The sequence below is a fragment of the Elgaria multicarinata genome, chromosome 3 (assembly GCF_023053635.1).
Source record: "Elgaria multicarinata webbii isolate HBS135686 ecotype San Diego chromosome 3, rElgMul1.1.pri, whole genome shotgun sequence".
NCBI classification, from domain to species: Eukaryota; Metazoa; Chordata; class Lepidosauria; order Squamata; family Anguidae; genus Elgaria; species Elgaria multicarinata.
In genome coordinates this window covers 170,018,149-170,033,802 of record NC_086173.1, presented here as the reverse complement: position 1 = coordinate 170,033,802, position 15,654 = coordinate 170,018,149, and the positions used below count along the sequence as shown (strand labels likewise).

General features: G+C 46.6%; 1 protein-coding gene and 1 pseudogene across 1 annotated transcript in view; one reads left to right on the top strand and one right to left on the bottom strand.

The window, feature by feature from the left end:
• The window catches only part of LOC134396487 (zinc finger protein 850-like), a 637,841-nt pseudogene that overhangs the window by 437,449 nt on the left and 184,738 nt on the right, over positions 1-15,654 (top strand).
• The window catches only part of LOC134396273 (zinc finger protein 208-like), a 32,700-nt gene that overhangs the window by 4,477 nt on the left and 12,569 nt on the right, over positions 1-15,654 (bottom strand). The window contains exon 3 of the mRNA XM_063122694.1: positions 9,609-9,621. Within this exon, the coding sequence (XP_062978764.1) occupies positions 9,609-9,621 (13 nt within the window). The remainder of the gene's footprint in view (positions 1-9,608; positions 9,622-15,654) is intronic.

Here is a 15,654-nt window from a genome sequence, read left to right as displayed (position 1 = left end):
CCCAGAAACTGGTGTACTTATAATCATAGAGTTGGAAGGGGCCTACAAGGGCATCGAGTCCAACCCCCTGCTCAATGCAGGAATCCACCCTAAAGCATCCCTGACAGATGGTTGTCCAGCTGCCTCTTGAAGGCCTCTAGTGTGGGAGAGTCCACAACCTCCCTAGGTAACTGATTCCATTGTCGTACTGCTCTATCAGTCAGGAAGTTTTTCCTGATGTCCAGCTGGAATCTGGCTTCCTTTAACTTGAGCCCGTTATTCCGTGTAGAGCTTTGTCTCCAGTATTCTTAATACTTAATATTTAATTCTTAATACTTAATACTTAATTCTTAATACTTAAGTATTAATACTTAATACTTAAGTATTAATACGTAATACGTAATTCTTAATACTTAATAGAGTGTTCTTAATACTTATCTAGTGTGGGAGACCCCACAACCTCCCTAGGTAATTAATTCCATCGTCGTACTGCTCTAACAGTCAGGAAGTTTTTCCTGATGTCCAAACACAATCTGGCTTCCTGTAACCTGAGACCTTTTTCTGTGTCCTACACTCTGGGATGATTAAGAGATCCAGCCCCTCCTCTGTGTGGCAACGTTTTAAATATTTGAAGAGTGCTATCATGTTTCCCCTCAATTTGTCTTCTCCAGGCTAAACATGCCCAGTTCTTTCAATCTCTCCTCCTAGAGTTTTGTCTCCAGACCCCTGATCATCCTCGTGGCCCTCCTTTGAACACGCTCCAGCTTGTCTGCATCCTTCTTGAAGTGTGGTACCTAGTGTAAGGAACGGTGAGTTTTCGGAGGATGAGGACTCTGGGGATGAGCAGCCACAGGCGGGACCCAGTACCAGCTTGGCTGATCAACAGCCAGCAGAGGCCTCATCCAGTGCAGACTTAGAAGAGGAGCAAACAGACTTGTTACACGTGCCCTCGTTCAAACAGCAAAGGGCAGAGAAGGAGGCTTTACGCCGATCTAAGCGGACTGCTAATAAACGCCAGCTGAACAAGGAACAGCTGTGAGGCTGAGCTGGTGTATTTAGCTAGCAGTGCGCAGGCCAGCAAATTGTCAGAGCTTATCTGGTTTGCCTGGGAGAAGCTCTGGACCGTGTACCCGTGACCGTGCCGTGTTCCTGTTGGATCGTTTTGGACTCTGGACTTCTTGGACCCCGTGACTCTCTCCTGCCCTTTGGAACCTGGACTGGCTTTATGGACTTTCGTGACTCTCTCGTACCCTCACTGACATCTGGAATGCTTTATGGACTGCCTTTGTGTTTTGCGTAAGCAACAAGCGATTGCTCTATGTATTTCTGTTTCAGCTGTGTGACCAATACACATTATTAGTTACCTCCTTAGTTGCTGTGTTTGCTGTTTCTTGGCACACTTCCCAGACTGGGCACACAGCCAAGTAGATAAGCTAAGGTGGCTGGTTGCAGACTTGCTTTCTTCAGGACACCTAGAACTGGACGCAATACGCAAGATGTGGCCTAACCAGTGCTGAATAGAGGAGAACCTGTTCTTCACACAATTTGGAAGCTCTATTAGTACATCCAAGAATAGTATTTGGGGTTTTTTGCAGCCACATCACACTGTTGGCTCATATTCAGCTTGTGATCTACAACAATCCCAAGATAATTCTCGTTTCTAGTATTGCTGAGCCAAATATCCCCCATCTTGTAACTGTGCATTTGGTTTCTTTTTCCTAAATGTAGAACTTGGCATTTATTCCCATTAAATTTCATTCTGTTGTTTTCAGCCCAGCACTGCAACCTATCAAGATCACTTTGAAGTTTGTTTCTGTCTTCCAGGGTATTAGCTATCCCACCCAATTTTGTGTCATCTGTAAATTTGATCAGCGTTCCCTGCACCTCCTCAACCAATTGAGGACTAAGTAATCTCCAAAATTTGCTCCTGGTTAGGCTGCTTTTCAAATCCTAAAATGTGTAGCAACCATACTCACGGCCTGTATGCTCCCTTAAAGGGGACTGAGTGGACTGATATGATGCTTAAAACATAGTTAATACAAACCTAATAATACTTACTATATATAAGAATGAAAATATATGTCAAAACAATGACAAGAAATGACAGAAAAGGAATACAATAGAGCTGTACTTTAAAATGGAAGAACAGGATTACAACCAAGGCATCCAATTACACTCTTCGCTGAGTCCTTGTGGTTCTAATGTCCTTTAGGTGAAAATCCAGACTATTTCCCGCCTTCTTAGTTGATGGTCTACTCTAATCCTTTCAATAATCCAGAATCTCAGGTCTTTGTCATCATGTCCCATATCAAGAAAATGCTTGACCAGAGGTGCCTGAAGTCTTTTGCAGTGAATGCAGCTTTTGCGATTTATGCCATCAAGCGTCCATGTAATTTATTGTACATTGGTATGACCAAAAGATCCACCAGAACCCGCATCTGTGAGCACAAAAGCTGCATTCGCTCCAAAAGTTTAAGTTTTCTTAAACTTACTTTGCTTACAGGAGGGAGGATCCCAGACAGAGAAGGGGGAGGTGGGAAGGAAAGAAAAGGGTCAGTTCAAGGCCAAGGGCAGCATTTCCCAATCGCTATACCTTTAAGGTCTCATTCTAAAGTTGATCTACCATCCAGGGCCACAGCTAGACCTAAGGTTTATCCTGGGATCATCCAGGGTTCACCCCTGCCTGAGCACTGGATCCTCTGTGTGTCACCTAGATGAACAGGTTTGACCCCTGGACGATCCAGGGATAAACCATAGGTCTAGCTGTGGCCCAAGACACACAGCCATGTGTCTTTGTCAGGAGGCTAAGATATCAACCCTGGCATAAGCAAAGTGCTTGAACACCCTCCGAAAACCAGCCAGGAGGAAAGACAGAACCTCCCAGACATTCCCTGATATCCAGCATCTTCCGCTGTAAACACAGCAGTTTAATGTCTACAAATGCTCTTCCTGTCCTGTTGGGAGGACTCTGCCACTGGCTGAAGAAGGATCCCCTCCTTCCCCAGAACTCCATAAACCCATTCAGTTCTCCTGTGATCATAAGAACAGCCATTCTGGATCAGAACGAGGGCCCATCTACTCCAGGATTCTCTCCCCACAGTGGTCCATCAGCTGTTGACTACAAACTCACAAGCAGGACATGAGTGTCACAGCACCCTCCAGCCCATGTTCCCCAGCAACTGGTGTACTTAGACATACTGCTTAGGATACTGGAGGTAGGATATAGCCATTCATAGCCTTCTCCTCCAAGAATTTGTCTAACCCCCTCTTTAAACAGCACAAATTCATGGCCATCCCTGCATCCTCTGGTAGGGAATTGCACATTTTAATGACGTACTGTTAATTTAACGAGGGCCTGCTCTACCCATGAAGAACAACTATACTTGCAGGTGTCATTGGAAATTGGGGCATCCCTTCCTTAGAGGATATGTACAATAAAGTTGAGATAAGTATTAAGAACACAGTCCCTGTTAGTCACCAGGATGAAATGCTCTCACCTGCTCTTGGTCCTCTGCCTGGCTCAGGAGGAAGCCTTCTGCCAGGGCCACTGCCTGGGAACTGGTCTCTGCTCCACACTCTCTGACCCAACTCTCCACCTCCGGGGTCAGGACAGCCAGGAACTGCTCCAGGACCACCAGATCCATCATCTCAGCTTTCGTGTTCCTTTCTGGCTTCAGCCACTGGCGGCAAAGGTGGTGGAGTCGGCTGCAAACCTTTCGGGGCCCCATGGCCTCCTGGTAGCAGAAGTCCCTGAAGCCCTGGCGCTCCGTGTCTGAGCAGGTGTTGCTCCCAGGCTGTTCCTCCTGCACTCTTCCTTCCCAGGGCTCTGCACTGCTCCCTTCCTGGATGTTTCCTGCCTCAGGGCCAGCAAAGCTTTGCTCTTCCATCTTCACTCTCTTCTGCTCCCACCAGGACTCGAAACAGTCTCCTTCCTTGGCTGCCAATTTCTCCTTTGAGGCAGGGACTGCGCTGGAGGAATTAAAACGGAGAGTGTGAAGGAGGCACACCAGGGTTCTCCGTGAGAAGGTTCCCAACTTCCCTCCTTGGCCAAACCTGGTAACGGAGCCGGATGGCTTCTTGACTGATCATTCTGTCGAAGGATGGCCGAACAATGCCCCCGCCCCGGCAACAAGGCCCATGTGCCTTCCCCAATAATTTGATTCTTATAAACACCAACCTGGCAAGGTAGGCCACAGGCCCAAGTTTCAGAGCTGATATTTCGAGGGGGTGGCGAGGAATCCTGGAAAGGTGCGTCTCCTTTGAGTGGGATCGCTGAGTGATGGTCAAAGGCTCTAAGACACAGTTCTCTCTTTTGAGAAAGTTTATTACAAGCAGCGCTTAGCACTGCAAGGCGGAAGCCCTCAGAGGACCCAAGGAACTGCCCGCTATTTTCAGGAAAGCCTTAACCTCCTTATAGGGTCAGTCCCCTTAGAAACAAGGCAGAACCGCTCCATACAATACACCAATCTTAAAACAGTAGCAGGTAAGCCTCTCAGCCAGTTGTAAGCAAGGATTTTATGCATGTGCAGAGTGCAATCTTTTCAAGGACAGAAAAACAAAACCTGTGCCCATCTGTTAATTTCAAGATTAGCTGTTTCTACCATGACACCTTCTAACAATCCTAGTAGGCACACAATCTTGTGAAACTAGTGTTTCAATACCCTTCACAAGACTTGGTCTCATGGTTGCATCCTTAATATATTTTCCAGTTACTGCGGAAGCATAGATACTTTGATTTCTAGAGAACAGTCCAAAAGCAATTATATTAGCACAGGGTGGGCTCAGGGGAAGCCCACATACCTACTTGCTTGAATTCTTCGACAGCGGGTAGCTGAGAAGAACAGACCCCCCTTGTTTTTAAGAGAGAGCACCTGTCTCAAAGGGGGCTCCGCGACCCCCGTCCCAAAGGAACCTGGTTTGTGGTTGAAAATGAAGTTCTGACTCTGTCCCAACGGGAGAGAGAGTGTGTAACCAGAGCTGAATTAATGCCATTAAAAGTTAATAATGTGTGAACATTTATTTTAAAAGTTAAGCAAGAAAACACTGAATACTTTTTCAGCTTGTTAAACACATGAAATATGCCACTAAGGAAGCCTTAAGAGATGAATGATTTAGGGGACATACTAAAACAAAGGACAGTACTTGCCCATAGGGAAACCATACTTGCCCATAGGGAAACCATACTTGCCCATAGGGAAACCATACTTGCCCATAGGGAAACCATACTTGCCCATAGGGAAACCATACTTGCCCATAGGGAAACCATACTTGCCCATAGAGAAACCATACTTGCCCATATGGAAACCATACTTGCCCATAGGGAAACCATACTTGCCCATAGGGAAACCATACTTGCCCATAGGGATCCATTGAAAACCACTTGCCCATAGGGAAACATAGGACAGAATTCTCCATAGAGAAACCATACTTGCCCATAGAGACTGTCGAGGAAATCAAGCTGGTTCTTTTACCTAATGCCCACAGCTATAGGAAAATGGATCTATAACACACTAGCTGTATACATCATGAAGTTCATAGCTTCCTGCTTAATTAAAACCTATTTTTAATGTTGCACTTGCTGTCACAATTCAGCTGATGCTGAAACCACATGTCACAAAACAGTTAGACAGTTAAACAGATAGTAAGATGTATTTTTAAAGGCAAGCTAACCACAACTAGGAAACAGATGGAAATGTATTTCCTGTAACTATTGCAATACCCATTATAGTATTCTAGTCAGAAAAGTACTTGAACTCTGTATATGCCTAAATGCTTTACTTCTCATTGGTTATTATATTGCAGAGCTGTATTATGATTGGTGAGAAAGTTCTGCCATTGTATCGGAGGGGACCTGACCCTATAAATATGTTAACCTTTCCTGAAATTGTTGGGCAGTTCCTCAGACTGTCACCCTGCAGCGCTGCTTGTAATAAATCTTCTAAGGAGAGAGAAATTGTGTCTTGAGAGGCTGTGACCACCACTCAGCAAACCACAGGAACCCCGTGGTTTCGGGTTCCACCACAGGATCCATTGTAAACCGCTTGCCCATACAAAACTATTGGACAGAATTCTCCATAGTGAAACCATACTTGCCCATAGGGATCCAATGCAAACCGCTTGCCCATAGAAAACAATGGGACAGAATTGTCCATAGAGAAACCATACTTGCCCATAGGGATCCAATGCAAACTGCTTGCCCATAGAAAACACTGGGACAGAATTCTCCATAGAGAAACCATACTTGCCCATAGGGATCCATTGTAAATCGCTTGCCCATACAAAACTATCGGACAGAATTCTCCATAGAGAAACCATTCTTGCCCTTAGGGATGCATTGCAAAGCGCTTGTCCATAGGGATCCATAGGACAGAATTCTCCATAGAGAATCTATACTTGCCGATAGGGATCCAATGCAAACCGTTTGCTTCTAGGGAAACATAGGACAGAATTCTCCATAGAAGACCCATACTTGCCCATAGGGATCCAATGCAAACCACTTGCCCATAGAAAACGATAGGACAGAATTCTCCATAGAGAAACCATACTTGCCCATAGGGATCCATAGGACAGAATTGTCCATAGGGAAACCATGCTTGCCCATAGGGATCCATTGCAAAGTACTTGCCCATGTGGAAACAGAGAATAGAATTGGGTTAGATGAAATTATTGATAAAGCTATTTGCAATTTCATTGTCAGTTCCAGTTAAGGGATAAACTCCTACTCTGCCCAACACACATATATAAAAGTATTGCCTTAGGCAATGTATATGTATTCTACAATTTCCTGGATACAAATCTTACTCTTAACAAAGACTTTCCGCTGATGCCCTTGAACACTGATATTGTTGGTACTGGTCAACGTTGGCTACTAGGTATTATAATTTTCAAAACAAAGAAGTATAGTTGATTCAATGAAAAATAGAGAACGATCAATGCAGCATGGACACATTCTCCTTTGTATTGCCGCTGCATGTTATCAGGTAGGCTCGGTGCCATTGAAGATAGACTGCAAAGACTGGAAGGTGTTTTTGTGTGAGGATATACCATAACAAGGGGATTCCTATGACTGTGGAATACACACAGGTTTAAATGCATACACAACCATATCTGGGGAGGAATGCAGCACCATTGTAGGTAAGACAGCAAGGTCTTGGATAGGGATACAGGTGGGCATGCATCAGAATTGTGCCTGCAAGAAAGGAAAGTCAAGGAAAAGAGTTCTCATCTACACCAAAATGCATACAAAATTACTAAGAATATCTTCAGCTGTGGAGGTTGTGGTGGCACCATTGTCAACATATCTATTACAGTGGACAGACAAAAAGGAAAGCAGATGGACAAGGTGACGCAATGGTTTTCTGTTGCATTTGCAGGATATATCATGTTGCCCAGTGGTTCCAACCGCCCCCTTGGTTCCACAAACTCATGCCCAGCGCCCCCTGCCCTACACTATAAAAGTCATTATTCGGAATAGCGGTTTTCAACGACCCACTAAGGAGGATAATAACAATAAAATTCAAAACAGTAACAATTAATTGAATATTTATTCAAAATCCAATTACATTTTTTTAGTTTATTCAATTAAACATAATTGATGAACTTGATCCAGTGATATCACCCTTCCAAAGTCTGATAGTCATTTAGCAAGAATATTAGATATCACATTTAGTAACTAGGGTAGAGAACCTCCCTATTCTGTAAAGTCTTAATGTGATGGACGGGCTTGATGAAGGGATACCAGTTTCCCAATGTCTGGTTTAAAGTCACTGAACTTGAGTCTTAAATCACCATGTTTGGTAATCTGGAGTTGATTTCTCTGCTTGGAGAGAAGTAGGCAGACCACACTAAAACCACATTCCACCAAATAGGATGTTGGAAATGCAACCAGGAGCTTCTGAACTCCATAGCACAGGACAGCAATCAGAAATTTCCTTCTGTAACCAAAACTCCTTGTACGATTTCTTAAACTTTGGTTTCAGCTCAATATCATTCTGTAGCTTAACTGGCCCCTTTAAATAGGAAGCACCTGTCTCAGGCTTACTGAGGGAGGGAGGGAAAAGAGAGCGAATGCCTCTGTTTTGCAGCTGGCGGGGCACAACCATGCAGAGTATGTCTCTTCAGTAGCATTTCGGTGCTTTTGAAACATTTCAATTCACCGTTAAAAGTAGGGGTGTGATCCACTCCGATTAGGAGCGTAGAAGCAGTAGCGGATTGGCCTGCTCCGCCTTACCCAGAGGCGGAGTAGGAGCGGACCGCGGACCCCCTAGAAGCAAGGCGAAGAGAAGCGGCCATTTTTCGGAGCTCCTAGTTCAGGCGGAGCGCTCCGGTCCCCATCTTGAAAACATTTCACCATAGGATTGCATTGCGGCAAATAATCGCGCATAACTACGTTCTTTTTGAAGCTATCGTTCTAGAAATTCTTGTGCTCAGAGAGTCGTGGATGGGGGTCATTTTGAGACCCCTCTCACCTCTCTGTTTTGTCTGGGTCGCGTGCTATATTTTTGTGAAAATCGGGTCAAACGCGCGGCTCAAACGGCGTTTTCGGCTTTTCGCCCATAGGATTGCATTGAGGAAAAGACTCGGGCATAACTGGGTTGGTTTTTAAGCTATCGTTCTGAAAATTCTTGTGCACAGAGAGTCGTGGATGGGGGTCATTTTGAGACCACTCTCACCTCTCTGCGTTGTCTGGGTCGCGTGCTATATTTTTGTGAAAATCGGGTCAACCGCGCGGCTCAAATGGCGTTTTCGGCTTTTCGCCCATAGGATTGCATTGAGGGAAAGACTCGGGCATAACTGGGTTGGTTTTTAAGCTATCGTTCTGAAAATTCTTGTGCACAGAGAGTCGTGGATGCGGGTCATTTTGAGACTACTCTCAACTTTCTGCGTTGTCCGGGTCGCGCGCTAGAAGTTTTTTAAAAATCGGCGGGAAAAATACCTTTTTCAAAGGGCTGAGGGGCAGAGTCAGCTCCCGGTCATGATCACATGATCCCAAAGTTAGAGGAGGGCATAGGCAAAACGGGTAACTTGGGATTCTGGGAAACTTCTCTTTCTTCATCTGAACGGGCTTTTCCCAGTGTTTTTTAAAACAGTAGCCCTACCAAATGCACAAACACAACCTGAAATCATATACTAAGCCAAGAATAAGAGATAGAAACACAGCACTGCTCCCCACCCTAACTTTGGGGAACAACTGAAAAGATGTGGTGCAAGGGGATGAGCTCCCCTAGGGCATCTCATCGTGGACGTGCCCCCACTCTCTCCTGCACTGGAAGGCCATTAGAGCCTTCCAAAGAGAGTAAAACGGTGGAGCAATGCCTATCATGAGTTGAAGTGAGCGTTTACTTCTCAGTGGTGGAGCAATGCCTGTTATGAGTTGAAGTGAGCGTTTTACTTCTTCTCAGAGCTGTTGGTGGCTGTCTTGAACTGGCAGCTACTTCCCCCTCCCCCGGGCACGTCCCCCTATTGCTGGTAAAAGACAGATATAGCCTTTTTTTAAAAATTCTTCTTGCTGTTTATTGAGCAACACTGCTGCTTTTAATTCCACCCCTCCTTTGTTTATTTATTGATTTATTCCATTTTATATGCATTACTGGCTTATCCTTGGCTCACTTCCTTATGCCCCCAGAAATGCCAGCTGCATGCCTGCCTGCCTTCCCTCCCTCCTCCCCTGCCCACCTCACAGGGATGTTGTGTGTGGGGTGCCCGATTTTCAAAAATTCGCCAAAAATCAGGGGATGATGGGATTGCTTTGAAACTTGGCGTGCGTGTGTATATCCCCATGAGGTGTCATGGTGCCAAACATGAGGTTTCTAACTTGAACAGAAAAAAAGTTGTATAATTTTTTAGCTTTCAATGCAAGCCTATGGGGGGGGGAAACGGAGCTCCGGATCCGGAGCTCCGGGCGGAGCGGAGCGGAAGTGGGCGGAGCGGGGGCGGGGCGGAGCGGCCCGATCCGGAAAATGGCGGATCTGCAAGTGAAGCGGAGCGGGGGGTCCGTTCACACCCCTAGTTAAAAGGACTCTTCTTAAACGGCATTAATACCTGTGTGGATTCTTCCCTACATGGCTTGGGACCAAACTACCGTCTCCCATAAAAATGTCCCTGGGTTTTAAGATCTTCTGGAGAGGCGCTTCTCGGAAAAGTCCACCTCGAGCACCCCCCTGACTCCCCTTTGCTGCCACCTTGCCTCTTAATGCCCCCCTATACAATCCCACCCACCCCCAAGGGGGCGGTACCACCCACTTTGGGAACCACTGATGTAGCATGTCTGGGACATAAAGTGGTTTCCTTGCCAGACTACTACATTTGCAAACAACGCAATCCATAAAAATCTGTCACGGTGGCATGCATGTAGGGGGTTCCTGCACTGTGCTCATGGAGTGATACAAGGGCAACAGAGGGCAACAGGGGCAATGTAAGAAAGATGAGCTCCTTTCCCTCCCCCTCAGCTTGTCTGTGCTTTTACACTGTTTATTTATTTCAAATATTTTTATACTGCTTTTTGAAACTAAATTTTAAAATGCTAATACAAAATACAATTAACTAACTTTTAAATTCCCTTCTTCACATTCACCTTTCATGCTCCAGCCTTGCTCTCTAAACAACTCGCACTCCCACAAGTACCGATGCCCTGTGCATGCAGGGAACTGCTGCTGCATCCGTCTTCCGAGAGAGCTGGGCTGCTGCCATGGCAGTCGGTAGTCAAAAGAAGAGGTACTGAACAGGCTGCAACAACGGGACCAAGCCGAGAGTGGGATGAAACCCACAGGAGAATCCTGACCCCCAGTGCGAGAATCACTGTCATAGAATGCTACCTGTGCCGCTTGCCCGTGCCGTCCCTTTTCTTTTTTGGACACTTATATCCCACCTAATCATTGGGAAAAAAGATGTGATATATAGCAGAAATACACTCAATAAAAGCTTTGCAAAAAAAGTCCATGGAGGGCAAAGAATGAAATAGACAGAAAAATATAATGTACTTCAACATAGTTTATCAGATTAAGACTACAGGAATAAAATAAAGTCTCCAGCAAATGTCTAAAACAAGTGACTAAAGTGGAAAAGCACTTTGCCCAATAGATAGAGTTTTCTATGACAATGATTCCTTGCAAGGTTGCAGAGGCCGCGGCATTGTCCTATGTCTCCCTATGGGCAGGTCTATTGACCCTGTGGTGAGATAATGTTCTATGTTTCCCAAAGAGCAAGAAAGGTTTTCCTTCGGGATGTACTCTCCTATGGATCCCTATGGGAAAGCGCTTTACAGTGGATCCCTATGGGCAAGTATGGTTTCTCAATGGACAATTCTGTCCTATGGATCCCTATGGGCAAGTATTATCCTTTGTTTTAGTACGTCCCCAAAAGCACCCCAGGTTTTATTTCGAAGGCCTCGTGACCAAAGTGACTTGTTAATTTTGCTTATCCACTAGGTTTAAATCAGGGAGAGGAAACAAAACCAAAAATGCAATGCAAACAGGACACCAGGGCAGCCTTTTGCCTGCAGGTGGGACATTCCTCCTCCCCACCCGGGACCTTTCCTCTTGGGTCCCTCCCAGACCCCCCTTTCTCCAGCCTTCCCTTCCGCGATCCCCTAGTTATGGGGAGGGAAGGAGGTGCAAGGCGGGGGTCTCCCTGGAGGGGCCCCAAGTGGGTCAGTCCCCTGGGGAGGGCTCGGGGCTCCCTCTCTCTTCCCACCCACCCCCTGCCCCAAACCTGCACCCCCTGCCCTGGGGGGCTCCTTCCTCTGCCCCCTCCCTCCTGGGACCCCCTTGCAATCTGCACTCACCGGCAGGCGACGGAAATACGAGGCTCGCAGGAGCAGGGAAAGAATCCCAGGCTCCTTTGCAATGGGGGGGAGGAAGTGTGGGGCAGGAAGGGAGGGGCCTCATCCAGCCTGGGCTCTTCATGGGCCTCTCTAGGACCCGGCCCCCTCTCCTCCTCTTTAACCCTTCGTTGGAGGCAGCACTAGAGAGCCGCAGAGGCTCCTGGCAGAGACGCGGACCTGGGAAGGGGGCTTTTCCATGGGGGGGGGTGTCTTTCATCCCCCCAGCATCATCGCCGCCCCATCTGCTCCTGGGGGCTTCGGGGGATCCACATCCATTTCCCCTTTGAGTGAGTAAAGCAGCCTCCGGCATGGGAGCCCTCCGTCCTTCTGCCTGCCCTTGCTGCAGAACAGCGTTCCCCAACCTGGTGCCCTTCAGAACTCTAAACACGAAAAGATGCTCTAAAAAGAGAGAGGTCAAGTAGGGTGACCCTGACAAAAGGAGGACAGGGCTCCTGTATCTTTAACAGTTGCATAGAAAAGGGAATTTCTGCAGGTGTAATTTGTATATATGGAGAACCTGGTGAAATTCCTTCTTCATCCCAACAGTTAAAGCTGCAGGAGCTTTGCCCTCTTTTAAATATGGTCACTCTAGTATAGCTCCTGCAACTTTAACTGTTGTGATGAAGAAGGAATTTCAGTAGGTTCTCCATATATACAAATGGCACCTGCTGAAATTCCCTTTTCTATGCATCTGTTAAGGATACAGGAGCCCTGTCCTCCTTTCCATAGGGTCTCCCTAATGTTAGCTGAGGCCTTATCAGGGTACACAGGAAGATTCTGGACCCACAGAGCTGCTAGCCGTGTGGAGTAAAACACACATGGCAACTTCTGCTCATAGTGGCCTATTGTTTCACACCTTGACCCCTTCTTTGAGAGCAGGTCTGAATCCATCTAAGGCTCAAGGCAGGAAAACCTTCAGCCCTCCTGGAAATAAGAGGTCTGATGATGAACCAGAGTTTCTCTCCCAATGTATCCCATGGCTCCATTCTAAGCCCCCTCTGTTCCCAGCACTTGAACCCCAAACAGGGGCGGAAGCGAACAATGATTTCCACTCGCTCTTAGGATGTGAACAGCAGGGCTCCCTTCATCCATAAAAGCAGGACATATGAAAGCCAATGTCAGCACTTGCCCATAGCAAATCCATACTTGCCCACAGAGAAAACATAGCACAGTCCTTGTCTTTCACTCCGCTGCACTTACGCTTTATTTAGTGTAATTTGATTTTATATTTCTGACTCCTAATTTTATTTATTATGATTATCTTTTTGTGTTGCGTTGTTTGGCATTGTAGTAGTAGTATTTATTTATTTATGTCATAAGCTGACCATACCTTAAGAGAGATACCTTGAAGTGGTTTGCACAGTATTAAAAATAAAATACAGAAACAACATATAAAAATTTAACAGCAACAGCGTACCTTAGCTGAAGCAGCCTGCAGGAACTGGGGGGGGGGGAGTCTTCAGCTAATGTCTCAAAGCGGCAGAACCGGCTGTATTTAATCAGACGGGGCAGCGGTGCTACTATTGGGCTAAATGCCCCCCCCCCAGAAAAGCACCTCCCTGGTTCCACGTTTCTGCCAGGAGCCCTGGAGGAGGCTCTGTGGCTCTCTCGTATTGCCTCCATCCAATGGTTAAGGAGGAGAGGGGGCTGGGTCCTAGAGCCAAGGCTGCAGGATGACCCACACTTCCCCCCATGGCAAAGGAGCCTGGGATTCTCCCCGCTGCCATTCATGCACGGTGTGTCCCACCTGCAGCTTCTTTCACCCTGCAGAGGAACAGGTGAGGGCAACATGCAAGGGGGCCCTGGGGAGCCCTCAGGGCAGGAAGCATTTGGGTCGGGAGCAGTCCTAAGACCTTGATTTGGGCCCCTTCGAGGGATTTCCGAACAGGTGCACTGGGCTCCCCTCCCGCTGCCCCTTCCCAACACACCTAGAGAGGTATCTGGCACCCGCTGCATCCTCTGGACGGCCTTCGAGAGAGGAAGCCCAATTGCAACGATCCAACCGTGATCAGGGGATGGACTCCTCTTTCCAGGTAATCCTGGTGCAGGGGCAGCCCTAGTGGGCGAAGAAGCTGTAACCAGCCAGAACTCCTCTTTGCCCCGGAGACCACCTGGGCCTCAAGCGAGGCCTCCGAGGCTCTGTCCCTGCAACGTGACGGGGGGGGCGCCCCATCTAGAAGAGGCCCCCGACCTCATTCCCGTACCTGAGATCGGGACAAATGGCGAACACCAGAGAAGGAAAACTGAAATTGAAGAGAAGCAGTGAAAAAAGTCCATTTCTTTTGAAGGGTCAGATGTCCGTGAAATTCCCTTACTAGAAGAACCTTTTGAACCAAGTAATAGGAATATGCACAGTGGGAAGAAACAGTGGGAAAGCTCTGTGTATGTAAACACTCAGAAGATTTACCTTACTAAATGTCAAAGATTTCACACAGAAGAGAAAAAATTTCAGTGCTTGGAGTGTGAAAAGCAATTCACTTTCAACTCACATCTTAACGCATAAAGGAATTCACACAGGCGAGAAGCCCTATAAAAGCCTAGAGTGTGGAAAGAGCTTTGCTAACAACATGAAAAGACATCAAAGAATTCACACAGGCGAGAAGCCCTATAAATGCCTAGAGTGCGGAAAGAGCTTTGCTGGCAGCACAGGCCTTAAGCATGAGAGAATTCACACAGGGGAGAAGCCCTATGAATAGGGTGACCATATGACTGGATTTGCCGGGATTTGTCCAGGTTTTTTGTGACATATCCGGGAGGGGGGGGGAAATCCGGATTTTTCCAATCTTCCCCAGCCAAAGAGCAGCTCTAATGGGAATTAACAAAAATGCTTATAACTCTGCAAATTTAAAAGATAAAGACATGAAACTTGGCATGATAGTAGTGTTTAGGAATGGCTTTAATCATACCAAATTTGAAACAGATCCATTCATCAATTAATTATTTAGGAATTTTTTAAAAAATTGAGGTTTTAAAATTATTATTTTTAAAATTGTCATTTTTAAAGATAAAGAGATGAAGCTTGGCACCATGATAGGTTTTAGGTAGAGCTTTAGCCATACCAAATTTGAAACAGATGTGTTCATCCATTGTTTTTTAAAACTGCTGGAGCCATATCCTTCAAATTCAGGTTGTCAAACCTCCTCTTTGCGGTGTTGCACATTGAGCAGTTTTAGCCCTTGGCATTAAGGGGATCCCCAGTCTTTAGGTAAGAAGTCCTGGGCAAGCAGGGCACCTTTCCTGTTGTAGATTTGGTGTGCAGTCGGGTACCTAGAGCTCAGCAGAGGCAAGGCATCCACAAATCAAAATGTGGGAAAGGAGAGGTTATTCAAAGCAGCCCACAAGGCAAAACAGAATGGGCCAGAGGCCTTTTTCTCAAATTTCCACATCATGGGTGATGAAGGGTCATCTTTAGAGAAAAACTCTCACGACCAACAGTAAGGTCGTGCACAAGTGCACAGCCTGGCTTGACCTTTAGGAGACTTTGGCAGAGAGAGAGGGAGGTGGGGGAATATTTGAGGCTGGAAATGTTGGCAGGCTGGCATAAGGCAGAGAGAGGCTGAAGGCAGCCCAGATGCACCTGTAGCTTGGCCCTGAGGTTGGCTTGCCACGCAGAGTGTTTTAAGAGTGCATCAAAGTTGTGCAGGAGGAGAGGAGGTGGAGGCGGCTGGTGGCAGAGGTTTTTAAAGTATTGGGCAAAAGGTGGGATATAATAATAATGATGATGGTGGTGATGATGATGATGATGTAGTAAGAGTCACCAGACATGACCAAGCAATAACCTGCAATAAGCAATATCCCAAGCCATAAGTGTGCAGCCTAGCTGGACCATTGGGAGACAGACAGAGAGAGAGAGA